The sequence below is a fragment of the Phragmites australis genome, chromosome 7, assembly GCF_958298935.1.
Source record: "Phragmites australis chromosome 7, lpPhrAust1.1, whole genome shotgun sequence".
Lineage (NCBI taxonomy): Eukaryota > Viridiplantae > Streptophyta > Magnoliopsida > Poales > Poaceae > Phragmites > Phragmites australis.
Genome location: NC_084927.1, coordinates 27,927,053 through 27,951,755, shown reverse-complemented (window position 1 = coordinate 27,951,755; position 24,703 = coordinate 27,927,053). Strand labels below are relative to the sequence as shown.

The 24,703-nt window shown below is 41.1% G+C and overlaps 1 protein-coding gene and 1 pseudogene across 1 annotated transcript; both read right to left on the bottom strand.

The window, feature by feature from the left end:
* Window positions 1-1,703: 1,703 nt before the first annotated feature.
* LOC133925540 (uncharacterized) lies at window positions 1,704-3,484 on the bottom strand. The gene is made up of 2 exons (XM_062371434.1): window positions 3,271-3,484; window positions 1,704-3,172 (listed from the first exon to the last, which is right to left on the bottom strand). Exons 1-2 carry the CDS (start codon window positions 3,482-3,484, stop codon window positions 1,704-1,706), a joined length of 1,683 nt encoding a protein of 560 aa, XP_062227418.1.
* A 4,098-nt stretch (window positions 3,485-7,582) lies between these two features.
* LOC133924541 (receptor kinase-like protein Xa21) lies at window positions 7,583-11,935 on the bottom strand (annotated as a pseudogene).
* Window positions 11,936-24,703: the final 12,768 nt, after the last annotated feature.

The following is a 24,703-nucleotide window of genomic DNA, read 5'->3' as shown; positions in this document are numbered from 1 at the left end:
CCTCTTTTCAAATTTATTAGTCTTTTTGCAGTGCCTGCAAATACATGGAATTATGTTATTGTTTTTCAAGTGACCATTGTTGTGGTGCAAGCACTACATATAGTACTGGTACAAACTTCATGCAACACTTAACAACAGTATGAACCAACGTTGATAAAGATTTTTGTTGGCCGTTATGATGTTGTTATGACTGTAGGTATGTTGAAATATTTTGTTTTCAAGTTCATTGCTAATAGATATTAATTCATGAATATTTGAAATTGTTACCTTTTTTGTTTGAGATTGATGATGCCTTTTGTTTTTCCCCGATGAAAATTAATCAGAAGATCTCTTTGTACACAATGTTTTTTGCCGTATCTTCAGCTGGACATTGTATGTCGTTGATTAGCACCTTTAGTCCTTTTTTGTTCGTGACTCTAGATAACGCCACATATAGTTGTCCATGGCAGAATACCTGTTTAGGTAAATATAGCCCGACTTTGTTTAGTGACTGGCCTTGGCTCTTATTGATTGTCATTGCGAAGTAGACTGATAAAGGATATTGTCTTCTTTTCAGCATGAAAGGCCACTTAGAATCGTTTGGTGACATGATGATTCGAGGTATGTATACTTTATCGCCCACATGTGTTCCTGTAATTAGTTTTGCCTCGATGTATTTATTTCCAAGTTGAGTGATTGTCATTCTTGTTCCATTGCATAAACCTGCTGACTGGTTGATGTTTCGAAGGAGCATCACCGGCAAGCCAACTTTCAGCTTCAGCTCATGGTTTGGTATTCCAGGGAATTTCAAGCTGTTGAGAAATTCCGTAGGGTACATATGCTCAATTTCGTTACTGTTTGATGTTGCTTTGCAAACGGTGTCAGAGCTATGGTATGTTACTTCTTCACCTTCTATTTGGCTCATAATGTACTCATTTATCTCCTCAACTGTTTCATTTCTTGGGCATAGTATGGCTCTTTCTTCTAGGAATTTTGGGTCTCGGTAGTTCGCCAGTAAGTTTTGGTACGTGCTTTTGACGATTGCGTCTTTGGGGTTGCCTCCTTTTTGTAGAAGTAGGTCACTTGGTATTTTGATCCATTCTTCTCCTTCATCTGATGTTGTTTTTCCATCACCTATATTTAGTATCCATTCACCGAATTGTTGCACATCCTGTTGTTCCGTTATGTTGTGAGATGTGCAGGTGAGCCTCATGTTTTTTGTTAAAATGTAAATTTCAAAGTGTTGCCACAAATATGAACGCTTGATGGATGCGTTCACTATGTGTTCTCTCCTTCCCTTTGTCACCACTGGTAGGATTTGTCGAAAGTCTCCCCCCAGCACTACAGTCATGCCACCGAATGGTTTTTTGTCGCTGTTATTGTTGGTAAACCTGAGTATATCTCTGAGGCTTTTGTCGAGTGCTTCGAAACAATTTCTGTTCGCCATTGGAGCCTCATCCCACAATATCAGTGATGTCTTCTTTAGGAGCTCAGCTAGATGGGAACCTTGCTTGATTTCACATGTGGATTCATCTGTTATGTTAATGGGAATGTGAAATTTGGAGTGTGCTATTCTCCCATTGTGGAGCAAAAGAGCAGCTATGGCGCATGATGCTACTGCAAGTACTATCTTCCCTTCAGATCATAGTTTCGTCGTGATTGCTTTCCATAGATATGTCTTTCCCGTACCGCCGTAGCCTTCGACAAATATTTGCTTTCCCAGATTATTGTCGATTGATTCCATCGTATGCTTTTTTCTGTTCAGGATTTAGATTGTTGAGTATGTTGAGATGCTCATTCTTCAAGAGGTCCCTGTCGTAGTTAAGCTCTTCGTTTATCAATCGATTCCCAAGTTGTTCTAGCTCATCTGCGTTTGGCAGTTCTATTCCTGAGTAGTCCTTTAGTGACTTTCCTGCTTGTCGCATTATTTTCTCTATTTTGATCAAAGTATATGATTTCTTTTGGGATTCTTTCAGTTGCAGTGTTGGAAAATTTAGGATTAGTCTTCTCTTGTGTTGGATGTCTTCGGACAAAGCTTCCCAAGTAGACTCCCATAGTCTTTTGGGTTCAGTAACTTCACAGTGGGATAATATGGTGGTGAATAGCTTGCGTAGCTGTGTTCCTGTTGCCCAGTTAGCTACCTCATTGATGCATTCTATCCATTCTTTGTCATCATCAAGGAATCCCATCGCCTGGCATGCTGATTTAAATGTTGGATGAATAACTCCATTTATTGTTCTTATGTTCGCATATGTTTTGCATCCTTTGACAGTGTTTAGTAGCATCCTGAGATAGTATCTTTCTGCACTTGCAGGATGTGCATAGTATATCCTTCCGATTGCATATCCTTTTTTCCTCTTTTTCCATTTGTTATCTTTAGCGATCCAGACCCATTTAGTAGGGAAATCTGCATATGTTAATCTTCTTGCTTCTTCGTACTCCTTGTTCGCCTCCATCCATTCAGTAAATTTAGTTTTCTTCACTGCCTCCTTTCTTAGTATCTTATCAATATCAGTCGAATCTGGAAAAATAACTTGTTGCTTATTCTCTAGATGAAAATTTAGCCTCTCAACAGGTGGATCTCGATAACTTAGTTCAAACTGGAATAGCCGCCAACATGCTTTAGTTGTTGATATGTATCTCATTTGTAGGTATTTCTTAATCTCGTCAATTTCATTGTTCGATTTGTCCTTTTTCTTTATTAGTCCTACTACATAGTCATCGCCTTTGTGAATGTACTTGAATAAGTATTTGATCAACCTAGACCTATTGCACCACTCGACATTTATGTGAGCTTGAAACTTGACCAACAGATTCCTGTTGTAGGGCACGACAAATCTGTTGTCTAGTGTTGTATTTCCTTTTTTGATTTCTCTCCCATTGTCTTGCCTCTTGTATATTGGAAAACCATCTTCATCGATTGTAGTATCTGAGTTGTATCTTTTTGGAAAGTACTTGTTGCATCTACTGTCCATCATACATGAAGAATTTGGGTTTGCTTCTCCACATGGGCCATGCATCATGAAATTCTCAACAGCTGCATAGGCTTTTGGGTCTTCATTCTTGTCTGGGATTTCAGCACATATTATATCATCGATGTGTGTTGGATCATAGAACTTTCTCTTGTCTTTAAGAAATACCAATATGTGGGCGTGCGGGAGTCCTCTTTTCTGGAACTCTATTGTGTAGAGAACTGCATTGGAATTTCAATTTCAAAGTAGTTAGTTTAGTTTGTTTGTTTTTTAAATTTTAATAAAATGAACATATCATTTTATTTTTTATGGCACATACCTGATGTAGTTTCTCCGAAGTGTTTTCCTTCCACTATGTCTCCTAGTAGCTCTCTTAGTTTTATCATGAAGACTCGGTCTATAATTTCTGGTCGATCTGCTGGTTTTTGTTTGCTTCCTATTTCATCTAGCATATACTGGATTTCTGGCCACTTTGCGTTGCATGTGAATGTTATAAAAAGGTTTGGGTATCCTGCCCAACGGCATATCGCCATTGCATCTTGGAAGTTTTGGAGCTTATTTCTTATGCATCCTGTGAAAGTCGAGGGTAATACTATCCTTTTTCCAACCTGCTCTGTCCGATTGTCCCCACGTTCAATTGCATCTTGCAAGCCGCTGTACAGTTCTGTCCTTAACTTTCCTTGATTTTGTCTTATCCAATTAAGCCTGTTTTGTTCGATACATGTGAAAACATCAACCCAGAATTGTAGAGATAAATGTCCTGTCATTAGCAACGCAATCGATTGTTGACGACGATGGTGAAGATAATATGCGTAGTATTCATGCATAGTTACATAGTTTCTTTTGTAGGTAACTCCTTCCTTTTGTTTGTATGGTATTTCAAGTTTGAATCCATCTTCTCCATATGGGTATAGCAGTGGGTATTGCAGTGACATGAGCTTTGGATGAGTTTCTGATATCCTCTGAGGCCTCATATCTTTGAACTCAATAATTATATCACGTCCCTCAGTCTCGTTTGTTGGATCTTTGACGACCAGTGCGGCAACCTCAGATGTTGATGGCAAGCCGTGCGTACCATTTCTATTTGGTTGTGCTATTAGCTTCAGAGTGTAATCATGATAGTCTAGGTTTTTGAACCTGTCTCTTGCCATTCAAAATGATTGAGCTAGAATATTGTTCTCATCAAGCATGTTTTGAAGGCTGGCAACGATGTTTGGATCAACCGGTGTTTTCCCCTCGCCACTTCTCGATGCGCTTATTCTGTTTTCCACCTCATTGTCTGTGTCATATATGTATAGCTGCGCCCATCGTGGCTTGGTGCCTTCTTCAAGTAGAAGAGTTCCAATGTGATGATAGTTCTGGCCATGCATGCGGAAAACGTATGGTCCATATCCTTTGTTTATTTCTTTATCCATAACTCCTCCTGTGGATGTGAATGAGAATATTGAGTTGTAATTCCTGATGTTTTCTCTGAAGTTTTTTGAAACTGTTCCTTCACCTGTTAACAGGTTTTCAAGGTAAGGTGGAGGCTTCTTATGTGGAGGCAAATTGATTTTTCCTTGTTTGCAACATATTCCAAAAGCTGGCTTTGTAGTTGATCTTTTGGGTTTTAGTCGTTCCTTGTACCATAACAAAGCATTGCAATAGTTGCATCTGTATGTTGGTTCTCCAAAGTTCCATATCTCACTATCAACTTCTGATGAATTCGCGCTAGTAGATTGGTTGTTGGTCTCTTCATCTATCTCTCTATTGTCTATTCTTGAACGCTTTGCTTTCCTCTTTTGTTGAAGTATTTCTTTTCTCTTCTTTCTTGCCAATCTTGCCTTTGTTTCCTTTGTTTCATCTGTAGTCATAGCTCTTTTTTTCATCTTTTTTAGTTCCATTTGTTCTTTCCTCCTCTTTCTAGAAATTGATGCCTTTTCTTTTTGCTGGTTTTCCATTGGGCAGCTTGATTGAGCCTGATTGAGATATGAACATTTGTTAATATGGAAGGTAGCTTGTCAAATGAAAGTTGTTTGAGACCTGTAAAAGTTTTGGTGAAAGATAGAATTAAATAATTACAAAATTGTATAAAATTTTTGGGAAGCTTGTGAATGAAACTTAAACTTAGTCTGTGTATCAAACTTAAACTTAGTATCTGACGGATTGTTGTACATTCGTTGGAAGAAGAATTCGTATAATAAATCATTAAACACAGATTTATCACAGTATTCCAATAAGAGTGAACACGTTTGCCTACGTTTTTTTTATAATATTTCATTTCCAAAAATAGTATTTTTTTTAAACTGAATAGGAACAACAATAATTCTTTTTTGGTGATCCATAAAAAATGTAATTAAAATAAACATTGAAGTTGTCAAGTTACTACAATGATTAACATATGTTTCAGAGTCAGAATGCTAAAGGCAATATACATATATGAGTAAGTAATTCCGCGTCTAATTTTTGGTCAAAACTAATTTTAGAGAATTTATCTTTTACTTATTCAAATAAACTTACCAGTCAACAGGCAGAAGCTGAAAGACCACCAAACAAATAAAAAGTCAGCTGATCAGGATGTTATACCATAGTAACCAGATGATGGTGCGGCCAGGTTGATTCCGACGAAAAACTTGGACGGAGGTGAGATTCAAAAAAACCGGCACAAAAACCAATCTGACAAAAATAATCTGAACGATTCTTCTGCAACGCAGAACCAATGCAGGTCAATGAAAACCCAACAAGAAAGCAAAAACTGTCAGATACTTCCGTAATACATAACTGATGAGAGCCGACGAAGATTACAAATACCTAGCAAGAAACCTGCAGCACCAATACAGGTTGACGGAGAAAAAAAAGCAATGCAAAGTTTCATCATATCTTTTTTAATATATAGGCCTCTCAACCAAACATCCTGTGAACCATATCATAGTCTGAAACCGATTCGAATACATGTCTACCGTCAAACAAAATTAACACGATCAAACTAGGAGTCTTAAACCAATTCAGTTACATGTGCTTACCGTCAAAAAAAAAAAAATCAACATCGAACTTAACTCATTACAAAAATCTGTGGTCCATCGAACTTGGACTCTGAAACCGATTCTGTTACGTGAGGTTACCGACAAAAAATAAAAAAAAATCCCCCCTCCCCTAACACGACTGTACAGTTACTCATACCCGCTCCCTCGCGGCTCCGACCTCACTTTCCCCACCTCTTATCACATCCTGTCCCGCACCGCACCCCACGTCGCAGCTCCCAACTCCCAAACCGAATTCCCCTCCACCGCAATCGCCATGGGCAGCTCCCACAGTCGCGAGGACCTCAACCTCACCTCCTCCGACGAAGAGGAGGACTACGACGCCCGATCCCCCATCTCCGAGCCCGCTGCGAGCGCGGGCCAGCGCGACGGCGACCTCCTCCGTGGCGCCACCCTTTCTTCGCTAGAGGCCTCGACACCAAGCTGAGGTCGCTCGATCTCAAGTACCAGCGCCCGACCGCCGCCAAGCTCTACCTCCATGTCGGCGGCGCCTCGCCCTCCGTGCACTGGGTGCCGCCAAGCGCCGCGCGACTTACGCCTTCGTCGACAACGGGGGTGCTAGCGACGACGCCTCCTCCCCGAGGTGGGTCCTGGAGGTTGGCCTGGGGCAGCGGGTCTCCGCCCTCGTGGGGCCGGCGCTCCAGCTGAAGACGAACCCCGCGCAGCGCCGGGCGAGCGGTGCCTCTTCGAGAACACGTACGAGGTCGAGCCCACTGACGAGGGCGGGAAGGAGGTGTTTGGCACCGACTTCGCCGCATGGGCGCGCCCCGGTGAGGCCGGTGACGCCGTCTAGACCGACGCCGAGGACAGCCTCACCCCTCCCGCCACCGCCCCGGCGAGGAACCTGCTTGAGGAGTTCGAGGAGGAGACTTTAGTACAGGTAAAACAAAGTCCATTTTCACTTCCAAAGAATTAATTCGTTGAGTTCATTTCCAGGTTTGAGTTTTGGAAGCGATGCATACAAGTTAGTCATGTATCACCATTGTGATATACTATCAAACTGAAACAAAGGAATAATAGGTTCTTTATCTCAGCACTCAGAGGTTGCTATTACGCTTGGCTAAGTGGGTCTAAAGTAGAAGATCTGCGGGCCCTGATCCAATCCAAATGCTTTTATCAGCCGTTGACGCTGTCGCATGGTGGACTCTTGAGTGCTTTCCGAAATATATGACTCATTCAATTCCGCTGGACAGCTGAGCAATGGGCGGAGGCAAAGCCCTGACTCGAAATGACTCTGGTTCTGTTTTACTGTACATCTAACAATATACATGAATTTATATGATCGATATAAATAGCCAAAGTTTAACTCGAAATGACTCTGGTGCTATTTAACTGTACATCTAATAACATATATAAATTTATATAATCAATATAAGTAGACTACTAATAAAAAATTTCTTCACTCTAATACTAGTGTACCACCTAAGATACATGTAGCTTCGCCCTTAGCGACGGGGCGGCCCTAACGCATTTTCAGGTGGTCAGAAACAGAAAACAGTATCGGGTACTAAGTCCAAGTTCGCATCCAGACCAACTGACCGAAGGGTCGCGCTCCACTTTGCAAAGAGGCCAATTTCCAGGTCCGGCAACGAGACGCCCACTCAGACACGCCACATGCCCAGTCCCACGATAGAATGGAACAAGGGTCTAGACGCATGCCTATTCGTGTATTTTGCAAACGAATACAAATACAATTTCGAGTTCGAATATACTCGACTAATGTTAATGCAACTATGAGTAAGAATCGAATGTTTATTCAGTCTGGAGGTAACTGCATATACCCATGACTTGTATGATGAAAAATATTAGTGACATTATTATCCTACTAGTACACAGCACATTTAGAATAACTTATGTCAAAGACATGGATTTCCTTTTGATTGCGTGCAATTCTGCAGCAAGTTCTCTCGTGTCCATACGCTCATTAGGCGCCTGACGTGTGCAGGAAAGTGCCACTCTTAGCAGGTTCAACAAGCACGAATAGACAGCGTTTTCTTCTTCCAAACCTGCTCCAGCAAACTCCTGGCATTCTTCTTGGAGCTGAGCATCAAGGATATGAAGTATCTGGTCTGGAAAATTCTTCTCGATGAAGTTGACAATGTTCAGCTCATTGCAGAACACAGGATCACTTGGCCTCTTCCCTGTAAGTATCTCTGCTAGCACTACCCCAAAACTGTACACATCTCCTGAAGTTGATGCATAGCTGCCTTCGGCGTACTCTGAACATCAGGGAGAAAGTGGAACAGAAGTTATAGTTAATGTAAAGAACCACTTGATCGTCACCTAAATCAAATATAAAGCTAGGTAAATATTAGTACCTGGAGCAATATACCCTATAGTTCCCTTCAAACCAATTGAATTAATCGAACTCGAATCTCCAACTGATGGCTGCCTGGATTTAAGGTAGAACCTTGCAATGCCGAAATCTCCCAAATGAGCAATCATATCATGATCCAGAAGGATATTGCTGGGCTTCAAATCACAGTGAATAATAGGATTCTCACAGTCATAGTGTAAATATTGCAATGCATCAGCTATGTCAACAACTATGTTTATTCTTTCAGATAGGCCTAGATGATTCGGAACATTTATGTTGCCTTTTGGGTGCAACCAAGCATCCAAGTTCCCATTCGGCATGAACTCATAAACTAGAGCTCTGAAGTCATCGCCTTTGTTGTTGATTGTTGAGCACGCTGTTAGGATTGGAAGAAGATTGCGATGCCGAATGCTTCTCAAAGCTTTACATTCTGACATGAAACTTCTATCAGCGCCTTGCATGCTCATGTCAAAAACCTTCACAGCCACAACCATGTTTGCTTGGACTAGCATCCCTCTGTAAACTGAACCATAGCTTCCCCTCCCTATCCAGTTAGACTCTGCGAATTCTCTGTGGCTTGAGCTAGATCCTTGTAGGAAACTTTAAAGAATTTCTCACCGGAAGAAACCAATGGTAGTTGCATTCTGAAGGCCTTCTTCCAGCGGAGTATAAGGTATAATGATAATATGAATAGCGCCACAAAACCAGATATGGCGATCAATATTTTAACCCAAATTTTCAATCGTCCTGTATGCTGAGAAGCAGCAGTGCATGAAGGCATATGCAGCTCAAGTACACCCCCACAGAGATCCCAGTTATCTTTGAGTGAAACTGCTGTAACATTTTTGAACACTCCGCTTGTCGGTACCTCTCCTTTGAGATGATTGTAAGACAAATCCAGCTGAATGAGAACTTGTAGATTGCTTAGAGAAGCTGGGATATTACCTGTTAAATTGTTGCGCGAAAGATTGAGGGTGGTCAAGCTGCTAAGATTGCCTAGAGATGTCGGAATGCTTCCTGAGAGAAAATTCTGATCCATCCGGATGGTTCCCAACTCCTGACATGTGCCTAAAGTTGTAGGAATTTCCCCGGTAAGCTTGTTAGATGAAAGTTCTAGTTTCGTTAGCTGCTGAAGATTGCTAACCTCCGGTATTACACCTTCCAAATTGTTATGGGATAACACACATTCGACCATTGTTGCTACTGTCAAAACATCGCTTGGTATACTGCCTTGGAGGTTGTTACAACTGAGGTCTAATAGTGAGAGTTCTGGAAGGCTTCCTAAACTGGTTGGTATTAAACCGTCGAATCGATTATCCGTTAGGTTCAGTGCTGACAACTTGGTAAGATTGCGGATAGAAGATGGGATTTGCCCTTTGAAGCTATTCCCATTAAGAAATAGAGGACTTTTACAGTACACCTAAATGAGTGTATACCGTTCATTTTCTTCATCCGGTGGTTTAGATTGGCCCAATGATACTCTATCGCCCATCAGTATCATGTGTATCATTAAAGAGTATCATGGGTATCATAAGGGTAGGATTGGAAAAAAAAACTATGATAAACTTGTAAATTATATGTTTAATTAGGGAAGATCAAAATGTTAGTTTATTCTTCGGATAAGCTTTCACTTATTCTGTTCATTTTATTTATTAGGGTTTCCACCCTCCGTCGGTCGGTCGATGATGGGTGGCGAAAGTCCGAAGTCCGGTCAGTCAATGACGTAATTACCCCTAAGGGTATCAAGATAATTACAATAATACCTACTAAAATGAACGGTTGGATCACAATAATAATATTCTCCATCATCTAGTATCATAATGTACTGTAAAGGTTCTCAAGAAATAAACCTTGCAGGTTTACCAGCTTTCCAACCCATCCGTCAATACTACCAGTGAAATCATTCACATCAAGTCCTAGTTCAGTCAAGTTATGAAGGTTGCCTATGCTTGAGGGGACTAACCCAGATAACCTGTTGCCACCAAACAGTAGGACGTTTAGGCTGGAGGAAAGGTTACCAACTGAATTAGGTAGTGCTCCTTGTAGCATGTTTCCGTAAACGGAGAACAACTGGAGGACACTGCAATTGCTCAACGCATCTAGGAATTCCCAGCTTCGATCGTCTTGCGCTTTGAGCTTGTTGTTCTCAAGGTTTAGCTTACTCAGGAATCGAAGTTTACCGAAAGAATTTGGAATTTGTCCTGTAAACCTGTTACCTGACAAATCCATCAACCACATCCCGGACGCATTGCCGAGAGAGGACGGTATGTGACCTTCCAACATGTTGATAGCCAGGGTAAGATACTGGAGGTTAGGAAGGGTGTCACCAATGTTTGATGGCAACTCACCGACCAGCATATTCAATTCCAGGGCCATCTCATAGAGCAAAGACAGATTATAGATTGCCAGTGGGATTTCACCTGACAACCTGTTCTGGCCAAGCACCAAGTATGTCAACTTTGACAACTTCCCAAACTCATCAGGAATGCTTCCCTTTAGCTGGTTACCCACCAGCTTGATCTGTTCTAGCGAAGTGATGTTGCTGAGGTCTCGTGGGATGTCTCCGGTTAGATTGTTGAACGAGATCTTCAACGATGACAGGTTCGAGAGGCGAGCTATCTGCCGGGGAATTCCGCCCACAAGCCGGTTCCTCATGAGGTTCAGTGTCCTCAACTTGGAACAATTTGCGAGTGAATCCGGAACAAGTCCCGTCAGCAGGTTGTCGTTCAGGTCAAGAAACTCCAGCTCGCGCAGGAGGCCGAGGTGGGGTATCTCGCCGTAGAACTTGTTGGCGGAGAGCGTGAGAGAAGTGAGGCGCGTCAGGTTCCCGAGGGAAGGAGATACCCGCCCGGCTAGCGTCTGTCCGGCCATGTCCAGCGCCACGACGCGCGCAGGATGCGCCTGGCTGCACCTGACGCCGTTCCACCTGCAGAAGTGGACGCTGGCGTTCCAGGAGCTCAGGGCACCCGCCGGATCGTTCGTGATCGCGCGCTTGAAGTCCAGCAGGGAGATCACGTCCGTGTCGTCGTTGGCGCCGAGCTTTGCGCAGCTGATGCTTCCTGCTTGGTACGATGCTAACAACACAAAGGATATGAGCATGCCAAGTTCCATACCTTGCTTTGAACCCATATCTATGTATGACCTCTGTTACCTGAAAAAAGCGGAACAGAAACAGGTTCTCGGCATAAATATGTTTCAGAAAACAATCATGTTTTCCGGAAAGCAAAACTAGACATATCTGCATGAACAAGTTAAGAACAGAGGCGAAACAGGAGATAAACTGAAGCAACTTCTCACACATGACTCCTGAATCGCACTTCACATAGCTAGCCAAGAGATAAGACAAAGAGTTGTATGAAATATACATACTGATGAATGATGAAGAAGAAGAGAGGAAGCAGGGCACCTTTGGGACTGTGGGAGTTCACAGCACAGAACTCGGGGGCAAAATACCAGAGCTCCTCTTACGGGTTTCACAGGAGGCGAGTGGTGAGTGTTGCGTAATGTTTCTGAGTTTATATCATATACGGGCTTGAAAAGCAGTAAATGGCTTAAAAAGTATAGCATAGTAAGTGTGAAACGGTATTACATCGAATCATCTGATTTAAGTCCATGCAAAAAGGGAAAAGAACATCTAAATACGTATGCAATTTTGAAATGCCATTGCACCTAGACGTCTCAGCTGTTAATCTGTCATGCTTTAAACTTTTTTGTTTGACGGGGTCTGTCATGCTTTAATTGCTGACCACTTCCAAGTCTTCTCAACAAATAGACATTTGCCAACACTGGTGGTTAATGTGCACCACCTACCCTACTAAACCACGAAAGCGAAGCAAAACGAACACGACAGCAGAGAGCAGGGTTTAAAAATTCGTCGGTAACCAACTAAAATGCACGATAATCGGGCATCTCGGTTCGACTCGGTTTCAGAAACCGAATGGCAACCAAATTTGAATTCAAAAAATTCAAAAAAAAATAAAAAAATCCTAAAAAAATAAGACACAATTCTAAGACCTTCTGTGAAAACAATTTTAAAAATAATATCGTTTGCATCATATTCTATAGAGAGGAAGTTTGAAAAAAAGAAAAAAGTTGAAGCGTGCGATTCCGTTATTAACTCATTTTAAGGAAAAGTTTACATGCAAACACATATTTTTATTATGTAGAACGTATCTTAAGAGGATCTTTAAAATTGATTTCACTTTATTTAGAGTTTTATTAATTTCTCTATGATTTTTACAAAGTTAACAAGCATAAAGTGAATATGTTAAGAAACAGCATTGTAATTAACTTTTTCATGTCTACTATTATTTTTCTTATGTAAATCATAGTATAAATAAACTAATAAAAGTGGTTTCACTAATTTTTGAGGAGTGATGGGTCAGTTATGAATTAATCTAGTCGCAACATATTTACACAATCTTGCATGTTAAAATAACTAATTCATGAGTTCATGTATTTTTAAAACACATAGGATCATGTAAGAAGACTAACAAAATTAGTTTCATGATTTTTGGATTAGCAAAGAGTAAACTATGCATTTAACTTGGTTTAACAAATACATTTTCTCACAGAAAATTTTGAACTTTTTTATGAGTATAAATACTTTTATCATGTAGATCATGTTATAAAGAAACCAACAAAATTTGTTTCACTTAATTTGAAGCTCAGATGAATTAGTTATTGATTTTACAAGATTGAGATAATTTTTGAATTTTTTGTTGAACTTCACTGAAAATCAAGAAAACCGAACGGTTACCGACAAAACTGAGTGGTTACCGACAATACAGTTCAAAAAAACCGCTCGATAGATCAAGAAAATCGCTCGGTAACCGGTCCCATTCGACTGGTTACCGATAGGTCAATTTCACGAATTTTTTCTTAAATTTTAAATTTTATCAAACAAATTTTATCCAAATTTTATTCAAATTTTGAGTGGTTATCGCAAATTTTCGATTATTGTTCCACCTCGGTAACCGACCGGCGAATGGTAAGTTGAACCCTGGCAGAGAGCCGAAATCCTGTGTCACTCTATATCTCAGAGAAGCAGAGCAGCTAAACCTGATATTAGCTGCAGCAAGCCAGAGGTTGAACTGCATCCACTCTGTTTAGATGATGAGCTTTGCCGCAACCAGGAACACAAAAGGCGAAAGAAATGCATCAGATGCTGATGAAGAGACAGGGCACCTCCACGAGCATAATCACAAGGCGGATCTATTGTTTTTGTTTGATTGGAGATGAGTCTAAGTGGCTATTTTTTTCTTCTACTTTTAGATTTTTTTTTAAAAGCTATGTTTTTGTTTTGTTTTAAAAGTTGTTTTTAAATAGGTTGTTGGCTTCTATAATAAATTTTTGACTTTTTAGCACATAGTTTTTTAAAAAAGCAGCTCTTAGCGAGCTTCTCAACTTTATTTCATTTTCCTCGTAAACAACCTTCTGATCTCTCCAGAAACCACTTTTCTAAAACCTTATTTGTTTTGTCTTCTAGCTTCTAGCATAGTAAAATCAGAAACAGAAACAGAAAATAAAAAAGACCTAAATATAAGTTATGCTGGCTCTATCCAAGTTCAAACTCTATGTCAGCCGCCACGCTATCTTGAACTCAGCACCATGAATCTATGAGTTTTTCAACACCCGATGGTAGCCACATGAGCTGATGAGCCACGCTATCTTGAATCTATGAGTTTTTCAACACCCGATGGTAGCCACATGAGCTGATGAGCCACGCTATCTTGAACTCGGCACCATGAATCTATGAGTTTTTCAACACCCGATGGTAGCCACATGAGCTGATGAGCATGGAGGGATAAGGTACAATGATACAAGAACTCATCCCATAAACATTTCAGCAGTTGTTGAGAAAATAAGTTAAAATATGCATTGATTTATTTATGATGAGTGATTGATAAAGTTGTTATTTTGATTTGATGATTTCTGGGTTTGTATAAGAGTGGCTATGTATTGCAATTGTGATCATATCTAACTAAAGTTTGAGAGAAAATTATGTTGGAATTTTTATTTTAGATTTCAGAAAATTGTACACATCGGAAGTTTCGGTCCTCATCGGAAGGTCTGTGTTGGGGTTTTATGCACACCGGACCATTTCTTGCGGAGAAGAAATTTTCGGGGGAAAATGGGACTTTGAATACCGAAAGTTCCGGTGATGACGCCAGACCCTTTCTTGCAGAGAAGAATTTTTCAAAGAGTTCTGTGTTGTACTGAACATCAGAAGTTCCGATGTTGACACTGAAAGTTTCAGTGAGTACTCCCAAAGTTACACCAGATGTTCCGATGAAGAGCACATATAACAAAGGAGGTTACACATATCAGATGTTACAGTGTGTAGATCGGAACATCTGGTGTTCACAATTTCTACGGGTTATATTGACAACTAAAGATTCTTGAGTTGGATTAATTGAAGATGGTTTGGAGATATATGTTTGCTTATCTTATGGTGTGTAGGTGATAGATGCAACTTAACGGTCAATAGCGGGATCGGGGCTAAGCAGGATGCTTGGTGCCGGATGATCAAGGAGCCCGGATGAAGTCAAGGATGATCCTAGCAGTACATGTAGAGGTCAAGCAAAGCATAGAAGATGGATGAAGTCAACGTGTTGACGAAGTCAAGCAAAAGGGATGCTGGTGCAAGTGACAAGGCGGCCCGAGAGATTGAAAGCGGAAGAGACTTACTGGCTGTCAAGATTGCAAGATGGATCCACGTGGTATCATCGCGAAACTTGCGTTGAGACGAAGCTAAGTCGTGAAGGCGTCACGGCCGTTTGATGGATGAAGCAGAAAATGGACTAAAATACCCTGCTGGTAGGTAGGAGACTATTGTAAACGAGAGATATTTAGTGAACAAGGAAATTTGGCATCCAAAGAAGCTTTCAAGGCCTATAAATAGAGGGGTAGAGCTGTTAGGAGAGGATGAGCCAGCCATTGGAGAGTTGTGTGGTTGAGTTTTTGGAGAGGGAGAGATGAAAGCTTAGTGTTTATAATAAGTGAGAGCTTTTTGTGAGAAAAATACTTTATAATCTGCTTAAAATAAAGTTAACTTCTTAAAGAAATGAAGTATATGTTTACTCCGATGCTCGTATTCATCTCCTTCTAGTTTCTTTCCATTGCATCCGTTGCTTTGTTGCAAGTTTTTCCTTTTAGATGAGATTTTCATTTTGGTTTTTAGGCTGATTTTTTAGCACCTTCACAAGTCAATCTCGTGGTTGCTAGAGGCATAAAATTCACATACAAATATATACAAGTGGATATTGAATTATCTTGCCTCCATATCCTCAACTTGGAGAGTTACTTCGTATGGTACTCTTCTTTTTGGTTCGAAGGTCTTCTTCCTCAAAGTTGCAATTTGTTGTGGCAATGACTCATGGGATGAGTTTTAGTGGAACCTAGCGTTCAGATACATGCGCTATTGGTTTTTTAGTGCGTTGAATGATAAAAGGAAAAGATCATCCGTTTCGAAAGAAACTGGTAAAATGACTATTCACTCACTCTAGTCATTATTCTCAATCCTACAGTTATATAGTGGACTTCATATGGCTTGATGGTTGTACCCTAAGGGCACATGCCGCCATATTCAATGATAACTTTATTCTTTATATTCATGCCCCTTCATTTTCATAGATTTACGACTTGTCCTCTCTCACGCTGCACAAATCTTAAAATCAGATCAATGGCTATGTGGTTTGGGGCACATGCCTTAAGGTCACAACAAGAGGCCATGTAGGCACGACCGTAATTAGGTTTCAACACATCAATTTTGTATGGCATAGTGTTGAAAATCCAGCTAACCTTAGACACCACATTTTACCTTTAATTCTTCTTTTTTACGGCATGCATTTTTTAAATGTAGGCATGTAGTCCTACTTAAGTATTTAGAGGAAGAATATTTTTCTGCCTCCTTTTACGAAACTAGTAAAAAGTAACATGAAGCCCACATAGCTAGAACATATTAAACCATATATGCAACTAGCACCTGCCATGCAAACATTATTTCACATTTCATAAATTCCAGTTCTTCTTCTTTACAACTATGACACCCCGGGGACAAACGCAAGCCCAGAGTGCCACTAAACCGACCTACAAGACCGTCGACCCTAAAAAATTTGGCAGCACCTTCACTATATCTAGAGTATAACTGACCGAACACCACAGAGAGAGATAAATATATCATAACACGAACAGAAATAAATATCCTAGAAAAATAAGAAACAAGTCTTGATCATACATACATGCCACAACGAGACAAACATACATCAGAACAACTTAAGGACATCAAACTGACATTACAACCAAAAAGACAAATGGAGGTGATTTGTACAAAAGTCGTGCTGCTACCCATCCCGCATGCTCGATATCATGTCAAGGCGTACCTGGAAATATAGCAAGGGTGAGATTCAAAAATCTCAGCAAGTGAATTGCTTTAACAAGCTATTAAGCTATAATTGATTAAACACTTATCTTTAATAAAGATAATAAGTTAAACATGTTAACAATAATTAAAAGCATAATTAATCATGACAAAGCAACAATAACCACATACTATCATCCGCTAGCTACGATTCATTATATAAGTTCCCTCCAAAACGGTATTAAAGACTTCTTTGCAATATGAGAATGACGTTGAAGCAATTAAATTATATACATCCATATGAATGTACATATATGCATATGTCATGATCTTCCTCACCCTTACCCCTCTATGGGCAACGTAATGGTGTGCGTCGTACCCCTCCACGAAAAACATGCGGCGCTGTACCGATACGATCACGACCATAAGACGACGACATAACTTCCAATATATAATATGCATATGAATGACATGCTTCATGCATATCCAACAACATAACTGCCAATATAAGCGTAGTACTTCAAGAATTGCATGGAACCTAGGGTTCAATTCCATAAGAGTCATGTTTTCCTTGAAGATTTTCATCATGTTTTCTTTCTCTCCTTTATGTTACTTACGCTCTTAATTTTGAGGTGTGTTAGGTGAGAAAATAGGAAAAAGACATCCATTTTGAAAAAAATTAGTTGAGGCGTCTGTCGGAGGGTTAACTCCTATCGCAGGGATCCTGGGGGACCCCTTTTTAGAGATTCGACCGGTGGGATGATTCTGAATATGTTTGCTGGAGAAATAAATGGATGTAAATGCGGTGGCAGGTGGGGTGGAATGATCCGATGCAGAATACAGTAAATGCAATGGAGGGATTTTTAGACAGGTTCGGGTCACGCGGAGCGTAATACCCTACTCCTATGTGGATGCTATAAATGCTCTGAGGATTGTGCTAGTTACAAGAATATCTGTCTATCTTAGAGCTCTTAAATACGGTATTGGGCCTTTCACTGGCTGACACCTCATTACTGGACCCCTGTGGGGGCCACTGACGGAGGGCTTCTTGGGCCGTCGGGGAACCGGGTGCTCGGGGGTCACTGTTCACCTCCCCGGGTTCTCTCTCCCAGAAACGCTCTCTTTTGGTACTCGGGGAACCGAGTGCTCGGGGATCACTGCTCGCAGCCCCGAGCACTCTCTCCCGGACTTGACTGTACGGATCATCGGGGAACCGAGTGCTCGGGGGCCGCTGCTCGCAGCCCCGAGCACTATCTCCCGGAACTACCTTCCTTGGGTCCTCGGGGCACTTGGGTGCTCGGGGGTCACTGTTTACCTCCCCGAGCACTCTCTTCCTGGTGCTCGGCTTTCCTGGTCGTCGCAGATCATCGGGGAACCTGGGTACTCGGGGACCACTGATTGTGGCCTCAAGCGCCCTCTTCCGGGACTTAGTCTTTTTTACCCCGCGAAAATGAGCTCCGCGGGAGGGCGCCATGTGGCGGATTGCTGGTTTGGCCTCGGGATTCGGGGACCCCTGGTTCCTGATTCACCAACTGTGTCTATTCACCCCCTTCTAGTCGTCATTCTCGATCCTACACACATCCCCATCCCGCTCGATCCACCGACGCCTCCACCGCCTCTGACACATCACGCTTGTCCCGGAGCTCGACGCAGCCCACATCATTGCGTAGCTCGCCGGCATGCTCGCGCATTGCCACCGCCACAGTGTCATCCACCGCGACGTCAAGCCGGACAACATCCTCCTCAACGGACGTGTACGGGGAGAAGGTGGATGTGTGGAGAGCTGGGTGGTATGCACACAATGGCCGCTGGCAGTGCCATCACGATCGAGGATGAGGGTGAGCACAATGAAGAGGAACCGCACGAGGGCAGGAGGGTGAACCCCCCCCCCCCCATGTCTTCACCATCACAACCGAGATGCCATTGAGGTGGTGGTGTCATTGGGTGGTGAGATGGCAACCAAGGTGTTTGTGGCCGTGCTGCACGAGAGCCTCGATTCTCATTCGGGTTGTTCGCTAGGGTGTCACTGACGGACAAGGACCTCATGCGGCGGATCTCGGGGCCACCTGTGTCGTCGCCCCTCATTTTTGGGCTGCCTGCACCATCACCGCTCGACCTCACGGCCGATGATGCGCCGCCCGCCGTCGCTTGACCCCGCTGTCTTTGACGCGCCACCGCAATTATTCTTGTGGCCGCCCGTGCATGTCACCACCGGTGGCTACTCCCCTGCGCCTCCTCTGTCGCCCTTCCCGCCAATGATGTGCATGAGGATGTCGAAGGCATCGGCAAGCTGGAGTGACTGAGGGCGTAAAAGTCATTTCACTTCGCTTTCACATCTGTAGATGCAAAAATAAATAAATAATATCACATGGCATAGGAAAAGAGTTCAAAGTGGCAAACGAGAATGTTTTCGTAGGGCCTAGATGGCATTTTTGCACATCAGCTCGAGAGGGTGGCTTTGTGGAGTGTGTCATCCACTAGAGTGACAAAAAATTGATTAACCCCAACAAAGGAAGTCACTTGAAGGAGCACCCTTCGGGGTAGACCCCTGAGAGAACTTCTATGACAAGGTTGAACCAAGTTCCCTTGAACGTGCCCCTCTAGGCACACCCTTCAAGGGGACCCTCGGCCTAAAGACCTCCTTCAGGGATAAATGAAGCAAGAAATCCATCCGTCGGGCAAAGTCTCCACTTAAGGACTTCCCAAGATAATAGTTATCACTCCCAAACAAAGGAAATCCAGTTAAGGACATAAAAAGCTGAGCTAGCAAGAACTGGCGGTGATAGTAGTTATTACTGTCAATTCTTGTTATGAACTGGCAGTGACGTATCACTGCTGGTTTGTGTTACTCACCGACAATGATATTCAAATTATCATTATCGGTTTGTAAAAAGACATGCATAAAAAGATGTGCCATTAATAACCAATAGTGATAATGTTTATCTCTACCAGTTCGTATTCCAAACTGATAGTGATAATGTTTATCACTGCCAGTTCATATTGTAAACCAATGGAGCAATAAATGACGAAGACGAACCAGTGGTGTTTATTATTATCAATATTGGTTCATATTCCACACCGACAGTGATAATCCTTCTATAAATAGAGCATGTCTCCCTCAACAGCCCCCATCTCACTTCGCTTCCAATCTCTCAAAGCCGCTCCCAAGGGATAGTGACAGTCAAAGTGGTGTGGTGGTCACTGTCGCTGCTTCGGCAGCCTCTACCCCTTGTGTCTAGCTTCCACATAGCCACCTCCCGAGCAACCTCACAGCCGCCCTTGTTTCCCCCTGAGCCCTCGCCTTCTACGAGCCTATCGCCACCCCGCCACCTCCCGAGCCAACTCACGGCTGCCCTTGTTTCCCCCTTCAAGCTCGTCCCTGGCCTCGTCATCTCCAAGCCTATTGCCGATGTCACCGGCTCCCCATCTGAATGAGCTCGTCTCTCCATCTCTTCATCTCCTCACCCCATCTTCGCAACTCCCCGTCAACGAAGCAAATGTTATATGAGTGTTAAAGATTATGGCAATAGGTAGATGTAAAGAAATGACAAAAAAAACATAAATGTGTTGAAGATGATTGTGTTTTTTCATTCTTTTAGGCTTACTATTGTCACCGCAAATGTAGATTTAGATATTGCCATTCCTTCAAGCGAATGTAGGATTACTATTGTCCCTTTAGATGTACTATTGTCACTCAATATCACAAGATGTAAAGCAGACATTTCGTCATATAAAATACTCTACCTCTAACATTTTAGCATGGAGTCTCAGTCTCAAGTTCAAATTTGAGGTTGTTTCCCATGCTGAAGAGTTTGCGGTAGAGTATTTTTACACATGTGGATGGATTATCACTATCAGTTCTAGTCTTAAACCAGTAGCGATACCGGTTTTGAACTGGGAGTAGTGATCTTTTCTGTAGTAGTGAGATTTGATTGTGGATTATTTGATCATGTAAGATATACGATGGAGATCGTTCGGATCTATCACAACGGATCTATTTTGTAAGAATATAGAAGCATAGATATAGATAAACGTGAAAAATAAACCGCGCTGCATCGAACCATCTGATGATGCTCCGTTTTCATGAACTACCTGTTTGTTGATGTTTGCTTGTGACTTGATTTTCGTACCGTTTGTTAAACTGGAGATGCTGTTTGCTTCAAATTTTAATACTGTCTGGTGACAATTTTACCATATCTTTGCAGCACGAGACGTTATCATCAGTGATGATCTTTTAATTTCTGATGGAAGGTGCGAGCATGATTACCTGGATAGTTTAATTTCTGCAGGTCATATTATTTGGGCTTCATGCATTAGATGCTTTACTGCTCCTCATATACCTTCTAGCTAGTTTGTGCACTGATATGGAGGGTAAGCTTATGCCCCATGAATTGCATATTCTAGCATTGTGCAGCAAGCTAGAGCTGATGCGCCTCGTAGTCATGCATCGATATGTTTCTTATCTGACGACTATGCTTTCTTCATTTTCTACCAAAGTTATATATGCCATACAAGAACTTATCACCATGATCGTCTTTGTTGATGCAAGTTGCATAATTTGGACGGTTTTATATCAGCCATTTGATTCATCAGAAAAAGAAAAATGACACTTGTACTGTGACCACGTAATCTAGTGAGACATGCTGGAAGCCTGGGACATACCATGCATCTGAATTGAGACCGCAATTGTGGATGAGAAAGGAGACATTACTAGACAAGTACACACAACACATCAACACACCCACCCGTCGAGCACAACGAGACAAGCGACTGATCAGTTGTTTCACGCTCGAGACGCACAGGCTCTGCTCTTTTCCGAGCTGTGAACTCACCGGCCGGGCCCTCAAGGATGCAGCGCCGAGTTTTTTTAAGATAAACGAATTTCTTTATTTCGACCTCTGTAAAAAATTTATACCTAATCATTTATTATTACACATTCTAGCTATAATTTTAAAATAAAATACTAACAGATAGTATTGGATCATAAGTTTCATCCTTACTCTCGCAATTTCTTTTTTGAGTAAAGACTACAAGCGGATTCAATATGCCCTAAAAATTACCTACATATAAGATTGTGATCGAACTGTATCAAAAACAATATCATTTCTGCTCAACCATATCACCCAACAGAGAATAATTGCCCTAACCAAAATTTAAGTCTCCATATTGCTTCAACCAGATGTAGCGTCGAGTACATCCGGTATTTGTACTCCTCGATGCCCGCATTGGCTGGCGCGCCAGAGTGGTACTTGGGGCAGCATCAGATAATCCAGTGAGTACATCAGAAGAAACTAGGCGTTGGAATCCACTCAAACTCATCTATGAACACCGGACACTCCAATGTACCTTCAAATCTATTACCGGACTTTCTAGTGAGTTATCTTGAGCTATTCGAGCCTTTGCAGCCTCTCTGTGTAAAATATTTCGGTATATTCATCTTTAGAGTACCGAACCTTCTGGTGGATTATTCTTCATTCTTCAACACTTGCAGTCACCTTTGTAAGAAATGCTCTGGTGCATTTATCCTCAGAGCATCGGACCTTCCGATGGGTTATTCTTCATTCTTCAACACTTGCAGTCACCTCTGAAAAAATGCTCCAGTATTATAATCTGGTGTGCACAAACCAAGTAACAGACCATCCGATAGGTTGATCTTCAGTCTTCTACACTTGCATTCTTTTATGTAGGAAATACTCCGGTGTTACCCAGTGCAGATCACCGGACTATCCAGTAAGGTACTCAGTCTTCTCCCCTTTATCAGAAATACTTCGGTGAGTTCAACACACAGAGCACCGAACCATCCGGTGAAGTCATCAGCCTTCACTTTGCCTGTAGACAAAATACTCTGGTGAGTTCAACCCCTGAACACCAGACTATCCGGTGAGGACAATTCTCCTAGTACTTCTCCAATTCAGCCAATCTTTATCCTGACTGTGTTGGTTTCTTTATATATTGCATTCATGAAACCTATTAATATATATTCTTGATAAACATGTTAGGCACAATGACTATTATCACTAATCACTAAAATCACAATTATAGTCTAATAGTGTCATTTTCGCTACAAATATCTATTATAAATTTTACCGTCAAACTGAAAATCTTCGACGTCAGCATCAGCACCACACCGGATCATCTGGTGAACCAATTTACCAGGCACCGAGTAATCCGATGAGAATAAATCACTTGGACTGAGAGAAAATTATTTCAATTCTATTCTCCTTTAACTCGAGTTAGTTATGAACAAGAACAAACATCAATAAAACACATGCTAACCAATTTCAACTCAACTCAAGTATTATCAATGACTCATCACACATATAAAACAAGTCATTTATCTATTTGTTTCTAAAATATAACTCCACTCATTATATTTCCGCCTAATCTATATATACGAAGAAGATCATACGAATAACCATCACAATAAGTGTCAAAGCTACAGCACCGATGGGCCTTTTGCGAGGCGAACATGCGTTGGAGACGTACGTGGAGGCCGAAGGATCTTCTCCCTAGCTGAATTTCGGATCTGCCGAGTAGCAGTTGGGCTGCTAGTTGGTTGGTTCCATCCGTCCTGACAAATTAGCTGCGCCGTGCTCCTCCCCGAGCACAAATTTTCTCGGCCCTCTCGCTTTCACTGGTTGCACCGTCGACGGCGTGCGCTTTTACGTACTGTTGATGCCGCGGCTTATCTTGCTTCGGATCGTTGTCGATTTTTTATCAGAAACATACGCAGGCATGGGCTTGCGCTCGATTTTGTAGGTGGAGGATGGAGAGTTTTTTAATATATTTTCTAACTTAAAATATTAAATAAAAAGATTTATAAAAATAGACACCTATCATTCTCTCGTAGGACGATTAGTCACCACCGTGAGAGTGCAACAAGCAGTCTGACTCTGTTAGCCCGTCAGATAAACAGTAGTCTTCAAAATTACTGTTCATGGCTCTCATTTCATCTCCGCATGCTTCATTTAAAATAGTAGCCTTCTGTTACTCTAAAATTTCTATAACTTTTTGTATGTGTTTCATAATCCATGTGCAATCTATTTTAATTAGATTCATTAAAAAAGTCTGTCTAAAATTTAAACTAAAATTCTCAAAAAGATTACTTTTATAAATTCTAACAATCATTAGGGTCTCAAATAAATTTTCAAAAATCTAAAAAAATTCATTAATATTCTTCTTATACAATGGACCAATTTCTAAAATTATTTTTAGCCATAGTTTATATAGTGAAAAAAATATCACATGAAATTTTGTAAAATTATTTCCATCCTATAAATAAAACATATTTCCATCCTATACATAAAAAATATTTACAATGGATATCGGCTAAATTTTGTATATGTTTGAATTCAAATTAAATTAAAAGATAAATATCACATAAAATGATAAAAATACATACAAATAGAGTATTATAAAGGAACTCACCTTTTCACCATATAAACTATGGCTAAAAATAATTTTAGAAATTAGCCTATCATATAAGAAGAATATTAGTGATTTTTTTTAGATTTTTAAAAATTTATTTGAGACTCTAACAACTGTTAGAATTTATAAAAGTAGTGTTTCTTGAAGAATTTTAGTTTAAATTCTACGCAGTCTTTTTTTATTAATCTAATTAAAATGGGTTGCACATAGATTATAAAATATAAAAAAATTATAGAATTTTTAAGTAACAAATGATTACTATTTTGAATAAAGCATGGTGGAGACGAAACTAGAGTATGAACAGTAATTTCACCGACTACTGTTCATCTTACAGGCTAACCGGGCGTTAACATACTTTCAGAGAGCGTTAAGGTCCATGCTGCTATGGTGATAGAGTCAGACTGTTTGTTGACTTTATAAGGATGATAAGAGCCTAATCGGTTTATAAAACAGCGGTAATTGTTTATTTTTTTAAATATTTTTAGCAAGAGTCTATTATTCAATATTTTAAGTTAGAAAATATATAAAAAAAAACTCTAGGATGGATGGATGTGCCAGCGCAGCGAAGCGGTCGGTCCCCGAGTCCTGAGGAATTCGAGGCCTCCCGAGTCCTGACGAAGGCAAG

What these genes read in the sequence shown, in the direction of transcription:
- LOC133925540 (XM_062371434.1), bottom strand. Translation starts at nt 3,484, where the DNA reads ATGGCGATATGCCGTTGGGCAGGATACCCAAACCTTTTTATAACATTC. An exon ending in CTTCGGAGAAACTACATCAG is followed by an intron (nt 3,173 to 3,270) that starts GTATGTGCCATA and finishes ATTCCAATGCAG; the next exon opens with TTCTCTACACAATAGAGTTC.